General features: G+C 43.5%; 1 protein-coding gene across 1 annotated transcript; it reads left to right on the top strand.

The window, feature by feature from the left end:
- The first annotated feature begins 8,200 nt into the window (after nucleotides 1–8,200).
- Nucleotides 8,201–13,938, top strand: LOC146895799 (UL16-binding protein 6-like). The gene is made up of 4 exons (XM_085688273.2): nucleotides 8,201–8,406; nucleotides 11,648–11,903; nucleotides 13,028–13,305; nucleotides 13,823–13,938. The coding sequence occupies exons 1-4, from the start codon at nucleotides 8,313–8,315 to the stop codon at nucleotides 13,936–13,938; spliced, it is 744 nt and encodes a 247-aa protein (XP_085544399.2). The 5' UTR covers nucleotides 8,201–8,312.
- The last annotated feature ends 4,998 nt before the right edge of the window (nucleotides 13,939–18,936 follow it).

The following is an 18,936-nucleotide window of genomic DNA, read 5'->3' as shown; positions in this document are numbered from 1 at the left end:
AGGTAATGTGTTCTGAAAGTTTTCAAATAGAAGGTCCTGGAGAAGGGGCAGATTACAGACAATGATTGACAGGCTTTATCTGCATGACCCAAAAGAGGAAACGTGAAGTCATAGTTTCATTTCAGTTTATGCCTGTCTCTCTGTCTGCCTGTCTGCTCATCTACCAGAGATAACATGTATATGCAGGCATAGTGCAAACAGGCACACAGATCAGCCAGTGCTGATGGGGCAGCATCCTTCTAGAACAATGAGTTGTGACATGCTCTTTCCACACACTCAGTGTGAAATGTTTTCTAAATGTTTATCTAGTACATGTACTGTCCCAAGGCCTATAAATCACATCTCTCAGTTATATGAATACCTACATTTATGTAATTTCAAATCAACATGGAGTTCATTGCTGAACCTCAAAGATAAATGGACATCAGAGGCTGTGCATTCAACTCTTAGGTCTGCTAGAATTTGAAAACAAAAGTGCTGTGTGCTGACCCATGTAAGGTTCTCCTGATGATAGATTGAGATTTGTTGTGTAAAAAATATGCAAACTATGGGTAGACTGGAGAGATGGCTCAGTAATGAAAGCCACTATGTAATCTTCCAGAGGACCAACTTTCAATAATAAACACCCATATGGAGCTGACAATCACCTGTACCTCCCGTTCCAGGGGTCTGACACAGTCTGTTGACATCCATGAACATCTGGCATGTACTTGGTGCACACATACATACATTCAAATAAAACACCCCTACAAACAAAGTAATGAAAATTTGAAACGAAACTCTATGCATTTTTCTCCTGAATTAATACCAAAGTTTGAAGATACTATTTTATTGTGTAAAATGTTACTTATTTGAAACAGACATTAAAAAAACTTTCTGTCAAAGAGCCTACCATACATAGGTGAAAGGTTGGTAAAGGGGAAATGTAAAATAATAAATGAAATACATGAAAGTAAATAAGGCTTCCAGTCAATAAATTAATAGTGTTTTATATTAATATTAATGTATATCCTAAAGATGAATGCAAAGCAAAGTAACCTCTGGAAAGCCAAAGACAGAAAATAAGAAACATAAGACAAGAATCTGCAAAAATAGAAAATATAGACACACTAGAAGAAAATAAATGAAGTAGGAAACAACTCAATGAGGACCTTGGTTCCTTTCCACTTGGAGCTCCCTGCCTTCAGTCTGATATCAATGGACAGAGACCATTTAATGACTCTCAAGTCAATAAATGTGGTGCTCCAAATGAAGAGAATGAAGGGCAAAGGTTTCATGATTCCAACAAATAAATGTAGAAAAAGATGTCCAAACTCAATACATGGACACTTGGCCTGGGTGGGTAGAAGATGACCAAGGACATGCCTGGTACCACCAGACACAGGTGGGATGAGGAAACCTACAGGGTTACCAGATGCTATTTACCCTGGGTTGGTAGAAGACAACCAAAAACTCATCTGGCATCATGCTGCTTTAGTTGGTCATGTGCTATGATGATGAGTGAATACACACACACACACACACACACACACACACACACTCACACACATGCACACACACATATATGAAAACACATATATATGCATGTATATTCATAAATGTGTAGATAGATAGATAGATAGATAGACAGACAGACAGATAGGCAGAATAGTTAATGCACTATGCAGAGAGAGAGAGAGATCTGAAGAGGTGAATTTGGTAATAAATGTCTGATGTGGGTAATCTGCTTGCCACCTGAGGCCATGGTGATATTGAGGCGCAGGCTGCTACCAAGGTACTAAGGACCGTGTCTCATCTGTGACCCTGCTGAAGTGGGGTATATGTGAATATCCATGGGTCTGTTACCACCGAATTTCCTATAGATATCTGGGGCTTGTGCCACTGCCTGGGGCCATGCTGCTATCTGAAGGTCATGCTGCCATGCAAGGCCATGTTGAGATCTGTGTCTGAGCTACTGTCAAGGGCCATGTCTGGATCCATTGCCCTGTACTAATGCTCATGTCTCCTGTTACCATCAAAGTCCATTTGGATGTCTGGGCTCTGGATCTCCACCTGAGCTGGGGCCATGGTGAAGTCATGTTGAAAGCTGGCTCCACCTCTTGCCTGAGGGGGATGTTTCCAGTGGTCCAGAGGGACCAACTCAGGCACACATCCAGGACTTTTAGTAGGCCCACCCTGTCATCTATCCCATCTGTCAGAGTCCCTGAGAGGCCAGTCTTCCTGAATCATACCACAGGATCTCAAAGATTCAGGGCAACAGCAGGATATCTGAGTGGAGTTTCAGTGAGCATCCAGTATAGATAGTGTTCCAGAAGTTAGAGGCCTTGACCCTGATGAACGACTCATCATACAATGAATATTTGATAAAAAAAAGTGGTTTAGACAAAGGAGTTTATCCTCAATGCTGCTAAGACAAATGAAAAGATGATAGGCAGAAAAGACAGGACATAAATGATATTTGTGTGTTTGTTTTGTTTTGTTTCTGGTTTCATTTGTTTGCTAATTCATGTCTTTATTTCTTCTCAGATTTTTCTTAACGGTGATGTTATAAGGGTGAGAGGCATATATGGAGGAACTGAGAAATGAGTAGGACTTGGGTGCATAATATGAACTTCCCAAAGAATCAATAAAAATAATTATATTGGAATAAATGCAAACTTTAAAAAACACACTTTCTGATCAAATTTGTGATAAACAAGGTATGGAAAGAATGTCTTTACACACACACAAATAAGCACGCATACACATACACACATATGCACACATACATAAGACACAAGATTTTCAGTACAACACAGCTCATAGTACAGTTTTAATAGTGAGAAATTAAACTCAGGAAGGTACTCACTTTCACAACGTGGACTCAATATAACACTAGAAGTTCTAGTTAGAGACAATGGTCAAGAAAAAGACACAGGAAATAATGAGGTTAAGAAGTCTCTTCTTGCACATGACAAGATAAAATATTTAGAAAACCCTGAAGAGTCTACCAAGGTGAGGTTAAAGGAGTTGTAGGCTGGTCTGATCCATGGAGCAAGTTCCAGGAAAGCCAGAGCTACACAGAGAAATCCTGTCTTGAAAAACCAGTAAAAGAGAGACCTGAGATGCCAACCTGCCCAAGAACAACAGATGTTGGAACTGCAGATTACCTGGGAATGACAGAGGAGTCACAGAGTCTCCTGGGACCCACCTGACCTGGAGTGCCAAGTGACCACTAGGAGTGCCAGGAAACCAGAACCATGACCCTGATATGGGTTTCCCCTCTGTATGCTGTGAATATCATTGGTTAATAAAGAAACTGTCTTGGGTCTGTGGAGGAAATAGAGATAGGCAGGGAAATGCTGGGAGAAAGAAGGTGGAGTCAGAGAGAAGCCATGTAGCCACCACCTGAGACAGATGCCAGAACATTAGCCGATAAGTCACAGCTACGAGGCAATACACAGATTAAAAGAAATGGACTAAATTAAAGTATAAGAGTTAACCAATAAGAAGCTAGAGCTAATGGGCCACGCAATGATTTAAATAGTATAGTTTCTGTGTGATTATTTCGGGGATATGCAGCCAGGAACCAACAAACAGCCTCCTTCCTACAGGTACCAACTCCACCTTGATGGTTGAGGAGCAACCATCTGAGCCCTGTGCCGGCTGGCACTTGGAGGAGTGATCTCATGTGGTTCTCCTCTGCCTGCACCTGAAGAAGCTTTCAATGGAGACACAGCACCCAACTATACCAATCGGAGGAACTGATGGGTGGACAACATGGTAAGAACAGACTCAACAACATAAAGATCAGTACAGCACCACCAGAAACCAGTGGCACTATAACAAGACCTGAGCATCCCAAGACAGATGACACAGAAGAAAATGACTTTTAAGATAACTTTTTAAAAATGATTGAGGTCCTTATAGTGGAAACAAGAAATTCCCTTTTAAAAGTAGAGGGAGGCCAGGCCGTGGTGGCACACATATTTAATCCCAGCACTTGGAAGGCAGAGGCAGGCAGATCTCTATGAGTTCATAGCCAGTTGGATCTACAAGAGCTAGTTCTGGGACAGGAAACAAAGCTACAGAGAAACTTTGTCTCAAAAAACCAAAGAAGAAGGAGAAGGAGAAGGAGAAGAAGGAGGAGGAGGAGAAGGGGGAGGAAGAGAAGGAAGAAAAAAATGGAAGAAATCAACAAATTCCTTAAAGAATACCAAGAAAAAGCAATCAAATAGGTGAAAGAAATGATTCAAGACTTAAAAACTGAAATGGAGACAATAATAAAAAAAAACCACGTGTACACATACAAACTGAGAGAATTCTTATAGACAGAAATTTCTGTCCTGCTAAGTTCCATAGTCATTCAGTGCCAAAGAAACACATAGAGGCTTATATTAATTATGAATTGTTTGCTCTATTAGCTCAGGCTTATTATTAACTAACTCTTACAACTTAAATTTACCATAATTCTTCTATATGTTTAACCATGTGACTTGATACCTTTTCTCAGTGAGGCATTCTCATCTTGCTTCCTCTGTGTCTGGCTGGTGACTCTGTCTCTTTTTTTCCTCTTCCTAAAATTCTCCTACTCTGGTTGCCCTGCATATACTTTCTACCTGGCTATCGGCCAATCAGTATTTTATTACACCAATATGAGTGACAAATCCTTACAGTGTACAAATGGATCATCCCACAGCAAATTTTGGAAATGGAAAATTTGGGTACACAATCAGGAACTAAATATAAGCATACACAGCAAACTAATGTCCTAGATTCAATATAGGAAAAGAAATTGCCTTTCTTTCTTTTCTTTCTTTCTTTCTTTCTTTCTTTCTTTCTTTCTTTCTTTTATTCTTTCTTTTCTTTCTTTCTTTCTTTCTTTGTTTTTTTCTTTTGATACAGGGTTTCAGTCTGTAACAGTTCGGGCTGTCCTGAAACTCACTTTGCTGACCAGGCTGGCCTCCAACAGAGATCTACCTGCCTCTGCCTCCTGAGTGCTAGAATTAAAGGTATAGGCCACCACTGCCTGGCAGGAATTCCCTTTCTGGGGAAGGCTGATATCATCATTAAGAAAGACAGATAAAATGAGTAAAGAACCATTGATTAAGTCCCCAACTACACTTCCATGACAACATTTTGGTCTTTGAATAGTCCTGAAAACAGGGACAATCACTAGAGAGACAACCTCAGTCTAAGAATAGTCTATGGAATCTGACAGAAGGACAAAGGTCTCTAATAAATTCTCAAAGCTGAGTTCTCACTTAGGACATCAAGGGAACAGGAGGAGAGAGGTTGTAGAATCGCATCATTGAACTCAGAAAGCTGAGAGTCTTGACTACTGGGGAGCATCTTGGGGTAAGAAAGCAGAGACCAAAGATGCAGAGCAAACTCAAAAGCACTCATGGGTAAGATGGCTCGGTGGGAAAAGCACTTTCCCTCTAGCACAATGTGCTGGCTTGTTTCTTGTCAACTTGATACAATGCTGAAATCGTCTGAGAGGAGGGAACTTCTGAGAAAATGCCTCCATAAGATCAGAATATTGAGATGTGGGCAAGCCTGGAAGGCATTTTCTTAACTAGTGATTAATGTGGAAAGAATCTGCCCATTGTGGGTGTTGCTATCTCTGGGATTGTGGTCTTGGTCCTATAAGAAAGCAGGCTGTGCAAGCCATGAAGAGCAAACCAGTAACCTTTCCATGGTTTCTGCATCAGCTGTTGCCTCCAGGTTCCTGCCCTGCTTGAGTTTCAGGCTTATCTTTCCTCACTGGACTGTAGCTGGGCATACAGAATCCAAATAAACCCATTCCTCATCAAGTTGCTTTGGTCATGGTGTCTCATCACTGCAATAGAAACCCTAACTAAGACACAAGACAACTGAGTTCCAGCCTGAGAACCCACTGGGGGGTTAGGTCTCCCTGGAAGAGGAAATAGATCTGCAAGAGGCTCAAAAGAACAGAGGAGTGGAGATTCTGTGGACAGAGCATCTTAACTCTGGACAGATGGATTCACAGTGGCAGGCCTTGTAGTTGACTGCAGTTGTACTTATGAGAGCTTGACAGGGTCAAATGCAGACAGATTCTAATGGCCTTTTGTTCTGTGGGACGCTGTAAGGTAGATCCAATCTCCTATTTTAGTGTGAGGAGATATCTGAAAAGGGTTATTTGTCTGGGAACTCCAGATGCCCTTGATTGTCACTGTGATAAAACAGGAGACAGATACTGAGTCTCACAATCTAGTGAGGATCCATGTTAAAGGAGGGCTGCAGACTCTGAGGACCCAAAAAGTGTAATATGGATGAGAGTGAGCAAAACTGCAGTCTTGAGTGTGAGCTTAGCAAGATCTTCTAAGAGTTAAATAATCTGATTGGGACAAGGGAAGAGGGGACTTACGGATGGAGAGAGAGGTCAGTGTAGAAGAAGATGGGAGAAGGGTAAAGGGGAATCAGAATTGATAGGAATGAGATGATAGGGAAATATAGAAAATGATGTCTCCTTAGGGAAGGTGGAAGGAGGTAAATACAGAAAGAGGAAAGGAGGTAAAATAAAACAACGTAATGACTGGAAAAGTCACAAGGAGCCATGCTACTAACTATTTACCTAAAAATGTAACTAATGTAATTCAGTGTATGACTACACATATATAGTTTTAATTAACTTTTTTTATATGGACTGATGGTGTTCCCTCCAGAGACTACCTAACAAAAACCACAGCCAGGCAACACAAGCCTTCTTTTGAGTTTTTGATCAGGGCTTTTTAAAAACTTTCAAAACATACAGTCTATTGTTTTTTTACTTTCTACTACCAGAGGTGAAAGATAAGTCCCTATTGCTGAAGACACCATGCACTTTTGAAACAGACCCAGAGGACCCTGAGCTGAAACTGACTTAAAGTCACCTCCCTGAGGGACTAGCTTTCTAAAGGTGCCATGCAAGCTTCCAAGGACGGGGACATCTAACAGTCCCCATCAATTGATGCCCATGGACCACATCAGTGAGCAGCATGCCACAGTAACCCTTATCTGTGTAGAAATGGCACACATACCATGGTGGTAACCAGCAGCTCTGTCACTGAACTTAACACCTGCTCAGCAAGAGGGACATCACGTCTGCATGGCACTGGAAACACAGCTAACTAATCAGTGCTGAGGTCATAGTTATTGATGAAGAATCCACAACCACTGATTTACTAAACCAGCATAATCTCTAACAGCAATTTATAAACATTTGGCCTTAAACACATGGACAAAGACATTCTTCACCCCATTAAGAAAACCTCACATTGGAGAGGACGGAGACCTCTATAGAAAACCACAGCCAATCAACATGCAGAGTTGTGGAGCCAGTTCCTAAGGTTGCTTCCTCAAAATATCCCACACCTAAGGCTCAGGGCACAATGCAGAAGAATGAATGGAATTCCAACATAGGTCCTGTGGAAGAACAGTCAGAGCTCTTAATCTCTGAGCCATCTCTCTAGGCCCCAGAATCTGTTCCTAATTGGAATAATTTTGTGATTGCAGAACTTTTTAAAGCTTTTAGGTTCAAGTGTCAAATTCCAATGCCACAGGGTTAAGGAGAAAAGCACAGCCTTGCTGACAAGATAGTAATTGTCTTCCCTGTGTGGGGATGTGGGGGTAAAGGAAGGAGATGGAGGTGTGGGAGGGGAGAATGACTCAGGCTCTAAGGGGATGTGGAGTGCTGGGCCACTGTGCCAAGAATCAGGACAACAATTAACGTGAGCAGGGAGGACAGGGTTGAGGGGAAGGAACCTGGTGGAGAAAATGAGTCTGGGATTGAGATGCAGGAAGAGGGAAGGTGATGGGAAGGACAGAAGGGCCAGCTGAGTATTGGAGGGGAACTCAGACAGCGGCGGACAGCAGACGTGGGGGTGGCGAGGGGACACTGGTGGTGTGGCTGAAGCTAAAGGAGGTGTGTGTCAAAGACTCCGGAGAGAAACTCCTGGGTGTGACTCCAAGTTTCTTCTGACATGACTGCTCTAAGGTACACATGTCCCTTGCTCAAAGTGTAAGGACTTTGAGTTTTGGGCGGGGACAGTTGCCATGGATTTAGAATGCTGAGCCGTGGTTGGTTTTCTGGGAGGGACCAGGAGGTTTAGGAGCCTGGGGATTGGACAACAGCATGCATCACTTAGGTCATAGTCTCTGCCTTGGCAGTCAGCTTAAAAGTTTCTGGAGCAAGTCCTGTGACTGCACCCAGAATCCCACTGAGAATTCACAGTCTGGTGCCTGGCACTTTTGTGAACCCTCTGCGGGGCTGCACAGAGACCTCACTGCTTCTCTCCACAACTCTGGTTACTAAACCTGTTGCTCAGGGTATGACAAAGAATGCAGCAACCGTGCTCTGTCTTCCCACCAAGGCTCTGTGCTTTCCTGTTCTGCTGATCTGTCTGCTGTACATGCTACCCACCGGTGAGTAGCCTTGGTCTAACCTGAGGAGTGCACGGAGGAGGAGGAAGCGGGGTGGGGTGAGGGACTGCAACTCTGGTCACTAAACCTGTTGTTCAGGGTGTGACAAAGAATGCAGCCTTCTAGAACAATCTTTCCACTATGGCTCTGTGCTTCTCTGTTCTGCTGATCTGTTTGTGCTCCATGCTACCCGCCAGTGAGTTACCACGATTTAACCAGAGGTGTGTGTGAAGGGGATGGGCAAGGGAAAGAACTGGCTATAGAAATTCTCTGGGAAGCTCCAGGACCCTCAGAAAGGAGGCACCTTCAGTAAAGGCAGCATCTGCGGAAATGTGGCACTTGCTGCTGGGCACTGTCCCTTGCCCTGCCATTACCATATCCAGGGGAGTTGGGAAGAGTCACCATGACACCATGAGTATTCTGTCATACTGGTGTCCACAGGAAGGCTAAGCTGAGTCAGGAGGTCCAGAGGTGATGGGCACAGTGCCAGACCCCTCCAAGAGGCTCATACAGCTCCCCTGTATTGAAGACAGTCTGTGCTCTTAAGACTGTCTTCCCAGGGGATTCCTCAGGAGCCCTCCTCCATTCCTGAGCCTCAGTGCCCTGGAACCTTCTTTCCCATCTTTCCACCCTTTATTCCAGCAGGTGACAAAGGATGCTTCTTGGAACACAGCTGCCACAACCACCCTCTTTCTCACTTTTTACACTTTTATTCTTGCTGTTGCTTTGTTTTACTGCAGTACTTAACATCATAGCCAACACTAAAGAATTTGCAGCAATTGCTCTAGGTCTAGAGTTGCTCTATAGGTCTAGCGAGAGAAGTGCTGGGATGACAACATTGTAGCACCATCTCAACTTCAATTCCATGAGACTCATCAACCAGCAGCTGGCTCAGTGCCCTTCCCTGCCCATATAGCCTTTCCCACTCACCATCCACAAAGTGCTTTTCAGCCTCTTTTTCACCAGGGGACACTCTGTGGATAAGCACCTCAGCTAACCAGGGCTGACTATAGTGGATTCCAGGAATGGTACTGGGTAGAGACATGTGGAAGGCTCTGCCCTGGCATTCCAGGCCCATGTAATCTACCTCCTGGGGAAACAGCATCAATTAATGGTGTTCCTTTAGGAAGGAATACGTTTGGGGTTTGTTTGTTTGTTTTCTTTTGTTTCGTTTTCTGTAAATAGTAGGCATTAAAATCTTCCACCTGGTAAACCTTACTATACCTATCCTGCATTAAACACTCGAGTCTACATTGAGTGTAACTGGCTCAGAGGGCAGCAAGCTGATGAACAGGACAGCAGATTTGGTCTCCATCATTCTTCTGACCCCAGATTAGGGTATACCCCATGTACCAGTATTGGTGCCCATCCCCCGCTGAGTGTGTTCAAATGCACTGTGCAAGCTGCATGTTTCCCAGGCAGCAGTGAGTTCTATGCTGCCTCTGACATCTGGGTCAGCTAGAAATGACAGGAGGGGGCCTGGCTTTAGGGCCTCTTGATATCTCTATTGCTGTCCTGTGGATTCCATGGATTTCATGTCCATAGAGGACACTCCTCAAGGCCCAAGGTGCTTGCTGAGGAAGAGGTGGCAGCTTACTTCAGAACTAACTTGAGTTACTTTCTCTAGATGATGTAAGGTTTCCAAAACCATCTGGGGAACTGGAGAGATTCTGTCAGAAAAAGTCCTTGTCTCTCCCTGCTGGGCAACTTTCAACATACAAGTGACCTGTCATGTCCCTGCAGCGATGTCTCACTGCTGGACATCTTGTCTGACTGTGACCTGTCTACCTAATAACCTAGAGGTAAAGGGCTCACCTAATGATGTCTGCCTGGAGCCTGACGGGCCTTCTGATAACCCAGACCCAGAGGCTGCTCTCTCCAGGGCCCAGGGCCAGGCCAGGAGCCCAGTGAATTAGAGTGTATTTTCCCTGCTGCAGGTGAGTCATGTTGGCTCCTGCCCTTGAGTCAGGCTGGCTACTGCACAAGCAAGGCCGTTCTCCAATCAGACACTGCCATGAACTCCACCCAGGGCATTTCCTAGGACTCACACCTCTGACTGACAGATTGTCCTGGGTCAGAGGGTCCTATAGGCAGGTCCAGCCATGTTCTTCATGGATGTACTGCCTCTGGCTGCTTTCAAGCTTCAAGAACAGAGCTGAGCAGGTGTAACAGAGACAGTCTGTCCTGTGAAGACTTCAATACTGATACAGTTGCTGTATTCATTACTCTCTGCTGCTGTGCTGAAGACCAAGGCCACGGTCACACACAGAAGTAGGGTTTCAGAGGGACAAGAGTCCATCACCTCACAGAAGAGAAGCATGACACCTGGGGTGCATCGTTACTGGAGCAGCAAGCTAGAGCCCACATAGCTTTAGTTTGGTTTGTGTTCTTTTTTTTATGTAGCACATCTCCTGGTAGACTAGAATTTTGTTTGTTTGTTTCTCAAGACAAGGTTTCTCTGTGAAGCAGTCCTGGCTTGTCTTGAAACTAGATCTGTAGATCAGGCTCGCCTCGAACTCATAGAGATCCTTTTGCCTTTGCCTCCCAAGTGCTGGTATTAAAGGCCTGTGCCACCAACACACAACTCAAAAAGGTTTGCCTTTTTGAGATAAGGTCTCCCATTATAGTCTGGCTGTCCTAGAACTCACTATGGAGAACAGAATGGACACAAACTTTTTTAGCACAGTGGAAACTTGGCCCGGGATTGATTGATTGATTGATTTACTCACCTAATTGCTGTGGGAAAATGGTCTGTACCTTGTCAAACGAACTTTAATTAAACACTAATTGGCCAGTAGCCAGGCAGAAATTATAGGTGCAGCAACTAGGCAGGAAGTAGAGGCGGGGCAATGAGAATTCTGGGAAGAGGGGTTTAAGTCTACAGTCATGGCCTAGCTGAAGAGGAAGCAAGATAGCAAGGTGTGACTGCCTCGCTGAAAGAGGTACGAAGCCACGTGGCTAACACAGAAAAGAATTATAGGCTAATACAAGTTATAAGAGTTAATAAGAGACCCGAGATACTAGGCCACTCAGTTTATAATTACTGTAGACCTCTGTGTGATTTTCTTTGTGACTGAATGGCTGCCAGACTGGGCAGGACAGGGTAGGACAGAAACCTCGGTCAACACTTATTTCTCTCTTTTTTAGAAGACTCCTTTCCAGAGGACTTTCTTGTTCCACAGGCAGAGACTGTCTCTGTGTCCCTGCTCGGCATCCCTAACCTCATTGCATATTTCCTTCACAGATGCTGTTTTTCTTTGCTACAACTCCACTGTTAAAAAGCCAACAACTGGACCATGGAATCAGGAAGTCATAGGCCAACTGAAAAAAAAGTGTTTTATTCACTGTAACAGTACCAACAACTGTTATCCCAATGGTGTTCTAGGAAATAGATTGATTACCACAAAGATCTGGGGAACACAGATTGACACTCTGCGAGATTTATTTGACCTGTTCAAACAGCAAATGGTTCACATGAAGCAGGAGAATAATACTATCAGAGATAAGAACAAATGGCTCCATAGTGCTGGGGATTTAGCTCAGTGGTAGAGTGCTTGCCTGGCATGCATGAGGTCCTAGGTTCAATCCCCACTGCTACAATTTAATAAAAGAACATAATAGATGGTGTAGGAGGTCATTCTGTCTATATGCTACTTTTCATTTTATTTTATTTAATAAATAAAGAAACTGCTTTGGGCCCTTGATAGGGCAGAACTTAGGTAGCTGGTAGGTGGAGAAGACATGAATAAATTCTGAAAGGAAGAAAGCAGAGTCTGTAACATGAGGGGTCTGCTGGCTTATGTTTTCTGTACTGCCCAATTCTCACAGCTGTTTAGCCCCAAAGAAAATCACACAGATGTCTCCATAAGTTATAAAGCTGATTGGCCCATTAGCTCATGCTACTTATTTGCTCTTGTAGCTTATATTAACCCCATTGTTCTTATCTATGTTAGCCACATGTTTCAGTACCTTTCTCAGCAGGGCAGCTCACATTTTGCTTCTTTGGAGTCTGGGCAGGAGTGGGAGGAATCAACTTCCTCCTTCCCAGAATTCTCCTGTTCTCATTCCATCATTTTTACTTCCTGTCTGGTTTTCCCACCTATACTTCATGCCTGGCCAATCAGCATTTATTGAAAACATGATTGACAGAATACAGACAATTCTCCCACACCAAGAGTCAGAAAGCCTCCATGGAACCACTAAAGACAGACGTGACCAATCTTTCCCAGTAGACCATTGCCACATGGAGATATACAGATAAATAGAAATGGGCTAAATCAGGATGTGAGAGTTAGCCAATAAAAGGCTAGAGCTAATTGATGGAGTAGTGATTTAATTAATACAGTTTCTGTGTGGTTATTTCAGGTATAAACTAGTCGGGCGACCAGGAAGAACAAGGGTCCCTCCCTCCAATAGCCCCCTAAAGAAAAGGAGAGGATTTATGACAAGTTAGGACATTCATTGCTTTCATGGAGGGAAATATGAATCTCTGGTAGGCCCACCGAAGAGGTCCTGTGCCAAGGCTAAAATGTGGAAGGTACAGTAAGGTCAGAGGATGGGAAGGGAGGACGGTAGGTAGACAGGATTCATCAAGGTCAGAGGCTGATCTTTTTCCAATGGGCACAGAGCCCCTCTCTCTGCAGGCCAGGCTGTGTTGTCGACATGAATTAGATGAACCTTTCAATGGATTTTGGGACTTTGGCCTCAATGGACACAAAATGGTCCATGTTGACTCAAGCACTGGAGAGTGGACTGAAGTTGACCCTGGATCCAGATGGTTGAAAGACATATGGGAGAATAACATGGATCTTACTGCCTTCTTTAAAATGACCTCACAGGGGGACTGCAAGACATGGCTTGAGGAGTTCAAGTCGCACTGTGAAGAAAAGCTGGAGCTTCCAGGTAACTGGGAAGATGGGGTGGAAACTCAGGCAGATGAAGGATGCAGTGGGGTGTGCAATAATCTAAGCACCATGAGTTCTTGTGCTGATGGTCATTTATTCCACCAGTCACTTCTTTCTCACCCTCTCCTATCTCATTAATTGTGTGTACATTGTTTACTCTCTGTGGTTCTCACTGATTGTCACAGTCTGAGTCTATTTCCTGGCCTTTTCCTCATTCTAGACTCACTGTTGCTTTTCATCTCACCTGATCTTTCTTCTTCCGTGTCATCATCCTCAAAGGTCACCCTCATGCCTGCTCTCCTGCCAGCAGGAAAGATGAGGACTCAGTTATCCTGCTCTTCCTAACATAGCTGCATGAGTCTTTTGAGGTCAGGGGACCCGTTTACCTAAACAGTTATCCACAGCAACGGTGGTGGAACTTTGTGTTGTTGAATTACTTGAGCACCCAGAAGCTACCGTGAGATTTCCTCAGACTTGAGGTCTGGTCAAAGACTCAACTTGTGTTTCCACTTCAGCCTCAATAACCGCTACTCCAGATGTGAACCAGTCTTCATCCATGGGCATCAATCCTAAGATCGCTCTCTTGCTGATAATCCTTCCCTACTCCCTTCTTCTCTTCTATGTTTTCTGAGGAAAATTCTTAACAATGACAGGTACTGTGTGTTGTATTGGAAGCAGGGTGAGGGACAGGAGGATGAAAAGTGAAGAAGCAAAAGTGAATTACTGGAGTCCTATTGTTGTTCCTCATCTTATTGAGCATTTTATTGAGCTAGAACACAAGAAATCTGGAGTTCATGTCACCTGCTAGCAGTAGCTTGTGTATCCTGAGCCTGGACAGGACAGGGATCATTATACAGACCAGTGGGAAAGGAGGAGGGAACACAGCAGGTTCCTAATCAGGAGGATTTCATTATGCAGATGAGGAGACAACAGGAACACAAATGAACATCATAGTCCCACTCAATGTACAGAGGGAATAAGATTCCACCCCACAGACAAAGATAAAGTGATATAAATAAAGATTTTAAAAAGGTGGCATGGCTACCTGCTGCTCATGCATCAGACCCAAGTTTCATTCCCAGAACCCACAGGGTAGTCACAACCATACAGTTTCAGGTCCAGATGACCCAGCCCCTTCTGCTCCACATACACCAGGCAGTCACACAGAACACTTAAAGACTTTCAGTTTCACATTCATACACATAAAATAGAAACAAATCAAGCAGTAGCAGCAGCCTCCAGAACCAATGGAGCAGTGTCCCCACTGGAGACAAATGAAACTAAGCTCCTCCTAGAGTCTACAGCTCCTATCTGGGCTGCTCAGATGGACAAGGTGGGGCAGGGACAGTCATACCCACAGGTGTGATGCCATGCTCAGATTTTGAGAGTTTTAGAATGAACGAGAAATGATGTCTGGAACCCCACTCAAGGCCCGGATAAACCAGGAACCAGGGCCCTTTCTGGATAGAAGTTCCTCCCTTCTTCAGCCCCTCCGATCAGGCCCTGAGTCAGGAAGCAGCTAGTCATCACCACTTTATTCTGAATTCCCAGGTCTGCAGCTTGGTCTGGGGCTCTGGGACAAGGGAAAGAAGGAGGGAGACAGTAGGGGATTTAGGATGGAGAGCCCAGAAGTGATGGAGGAGGAAACTGAATGACCCTCAAGTGAGGGTGGCTGTGGGTGGTGATGAATGGTACAGGGCACACAGGAGAACTGATCCAGGCTCTCCTGAGACCCTTCAAAAGATGTGTTTCCTTGCTTCAGGTTGAAGATGCTCCAGAGAAGTCATGAGAATTCGTATGGTGCCACCATTCTCCCTTTCTATCAGCCTCTACCAGATGAATCAGGATGCTGCAGACACAGCATTTCATGGTCTTTCACTCTGTACTGTTGCTTGGGCTTTTTCTTATCAACTGGTACTGTTTCTCTTGGTGTGATCTGGTTGGATTTGCCCTTAAAGGAACTACTTGAACCAGAGATTTGGAAAAGAGCATGGCTATGTATCCATCCCTAGCATAGGAAACAGGGCAACCATAACTCCTTAGTGATAATTTGGTGTTTTCACTCTTGCGTATATTACATGCAATATTCAAATATCTCAGGTATCACTAAAGGAAACCTGCAACAACTAATAATAGTAAATGGAAACTGAGGACCAGTTGTTTAATAGAAATCACTGGTAACTGTAACAGGGTCACATATCTTAGCACAACTGACTCCATGTTGAAAGTGTCATTCATGCTGTAAAACTCAGCACACAGACAGCACTACCTGCCAAAACTAAAACAAAGGCCTAATCCATCCAAGTTCATAGTTGAGGGACAGTCTCTGAATGTACTGACCTTGCTTTCTGACTTCTGTACTCGCAGTCCTGGCTAATCACTCTTGACTAAAGCATGTCCACCCAGAACATGATTTTTTTGGCATTAAAGCTCTACTTGAGAAATGCTTGGTGCTACACTGGGTCTCAATACCCAGTGTGGTTGCTGACCTGCTAATGAGGACTTTCTATTAACTTAAATCATGTCTGAGCAGTCTTCTCTGGTGAATACCCCACAACATTTCTAAAAGTCTGACCAAGCTCCCAGAGCCAGACCTAAAGACACCAGAGACCCTCGGAACAGAGAAGGCTGTGGTGGCCAAGGAGCTCCAAGGGCAGTGGTCCTCAACTAATGGGTCTCAACCCTTTGGAGGGTTCAAGAGGCTTTTCAAAGTAGTCACAGGTCTCATGCCAGATATCTTGCATATCAGATATTTATACTATGATTCATAACACTAGCATAATTACAGTTGTGAAGGAACAAAAAAAAATTTTTATGGAGTGACCACAATATGAGAAACTGTGTTAAAGGATAACACTATTGGGAAGGTTGACATCCATTGTCCTAGGGGCTGTGTGTCACCTGGGTTCGTTCCAGGTCTCCAGGGCTATCTTTGATAAAATGATGCCTAAGACTTCAGAGGAGTCTGATGTCTGCACCCCAAAAGGTAACAAATCAGAATGTCACCTAGTCTATCAGGTCCAGAGGGAAGTGTGCTTAAGGCGCTTTCTCTTTTTACACAGAAGAAAGGTCTGACAAGATCACTGATTCAGGGCTGAGAACCTTGTGGGATGTCTCTAGATTCCATGTCCTTTCACATGTATGAATATGCGGTAGTGACCACTGCTTGTCTTTAGTGTGTGTGTGTGTGTGTACTGTGTGGATCTGTGTGTTTGTATATCTGTGTTTCTTTCAGTTCTATTTCCCTGCATTTACTAGTCACTTTCTCTAGTATTTGAACACCTGGCTTAAGAATTGTGTCCCTCTTGTTGTGGACCTGAATCTTTTTTGGTTCAGTTAAGTCACCCAGAGAGATAAAAGCAAACAAAACAGCAACAAAAACAAGAACCGTCCACCTGTCCCAAACTGTGAATGGGTCAGTCACTTGCTTAGTTCATTACTTGACTCCTGCCCATGGTCAGGGTTGATCTCTGTGTAGAGGTGAGGAGAGGTCATGCTTTTCCTTCAGGCCCCTCTGTATCTATTGCAGTGCACATGTGAGGAGGAAATAGTTCCCCAGGTGTTTATTCCCTCAACTCCCCTTCCGCACCCCTGCTTTAAAAGGTGGAGGGCATGGCAAAGGAAATTCTATTAGCATATTGCTTTTCCCCAGGAAAAGTGAGCTGATGTGGGATTCCCCTCTGGAGGTTGTAAATATGTCTTATTTCCATTAGTTAATATAGCATCTGCTTTGGGCCAATGGCAGTGAAGAATAAAACAAGACAGGAATTCCAAGCATAGATAGAGGAAAAAAGAAGGCAGAGTCAGAAAGATGCCAGGTAGCAGCTGAAGGAGACACTGGACAGAATCTTACCGGTTAGCACAAGCCCCTTATAAAGTAGTAAATAATAGAAATGGGTTAATTTAAGATGTAAGAGTTAAGTAAAAGTATTCATAAGCTATTGGTCAAAGATTGTTGTGACTAATATAATTTCTGTGTGATTATTTGGGGTCTGGGTGGCTGGGAACCAACTAGAAGCCTCCACCAACAGTGGTCCAATGTACTGATGACAGCACCAATTGATGTGAAGAATAAAATTGACATCGAGCTGTAATGGCATTTCTGCTTGTCTGTGATGGTGTTGTTCTAGGTCTGAAGGGGGCAGTTTTTAAAGTCCTTATTCTGACAGGTCTTCAATATCTTCACTATCTCCACTATGTAGGGATACAACAATTAGAGACAAAGTTTCTACAGTGACTTTCTGGACAGAGATACAATGTATTGTATCCAATTTAGATAGCCCGGTTTCTGTTGGCCAACCCTCACCAGGGCAGGTTTCCATGTGAGACATACTCTCTAAACCCTTGACTGTAATAGGCCTCCTCACGTTGGTTGTTCCTCACAGACTTCTCCTAAGATAACAGGCCATCATACGTCCTGGATGTACATCTTTTCTTATTGCTCAGGGCATCCCTCCATTGTTCTTGCTACCATAGTATTTACGTCTGAAAAGGGTGCACATAATGTAACTTTTGGTCCTCTTTTCATCTCAGGCACCTTTTAAGAAGGACAGGTGGACATGACAGCAAATACCTAGTATGTCAGCCCTTAGGGAGCTGAGTTAAATGACTTCTATGAATCTAGACCAGCGTGAGTAGCACTAGAAGACTTCAAACGAAAACCAAATCAAATCAAGCCCCAAAATTTAGTTGAAAAAAAACCCCAGACTATTGAATAAACACCTATGAAAACACACACACACACACACACACACACAGTGACAACATAAGAACCTTAAAGTATGGAGAGTTCACCATTGAAAACAATAATGTTTTTGAGGTTAGACCTAACTACATAGTACAACCTGAAATGGAACTCACTTTATAGGCCAGGCTGACCTGGAACTCAGAGATCCACCTGCCTCTACATCCCCAGTATCAGGCTTAAAGGTGTGTGCACCACACTTGACTGATTCTTGGATTTTGAGCTCTTATGTTGTGCTATTAAAGTATTACTAATGTAAAATGCACTATTTCTCCCTAATTAATTTGGTAACTAGAGTGGCATTAAGCAAACTGACCATATTCAGATATCTCAGGCATCACTAAAGGAAACCTGTAACAACTAATCCTAGGAAAGAGAAATGCAGGACTAGTTGTTTAGCAGAAGTCACTGGTGATGTCTGTCCTTTATTCTCCTTACTGGAAGCCATCTGATTGCTGACTTGGCATCTTTAAAATGTCATCTTTCTACTCAGATGTCTATGAACTTTCTTCTTGTGATTGTCTTGCAGATGATCATGTTTCTACAAATGTGTGCATGGCTGCATTGTATGACTTTTACATAAAATTTTTCAAAGAAATTTCCGGTAATTATTTTACTTCTCAAGGTTTGTGGTAATGTCTATTCCATTTGTGATAAAGTAACTTTAATATTCCCTTAGTTCTTGGTCAATCTGTAAAAGCCCTGTCAAAATCAGTATACTTTTTTCATAGGGTCTGGAGGGAGGGGGGGGGTTAGAGTGTATTGATATTTTGTTAGTGTTTTAACAAATAAAGAATGCTGGGATTGCCAAACTATAAATTATCATTTTGGTAATCCTTGCTATTGTTTAAACAATTTTTGGTTAAACTCTCAAAAAGTTGTTTG

Source organism: Myodes glareolus, chromosome 1, assembly GCF_982192425.1.
Source record: "Myodes glareolus chromosome 1, mMyoGla1.1, whole genome shotgun sequence".
Lineage (NCBI taxonomy): Eukaryota > Metazoa > Chordata > Mammalia > Rodentia > Cricetidae > Myodes > Myodes glareolus.
The sequence above is the reverse complement of the archived record's forward strand: the minus strand, read 5'-3'. Positions and strand labels throughout refer to the sequence as shown.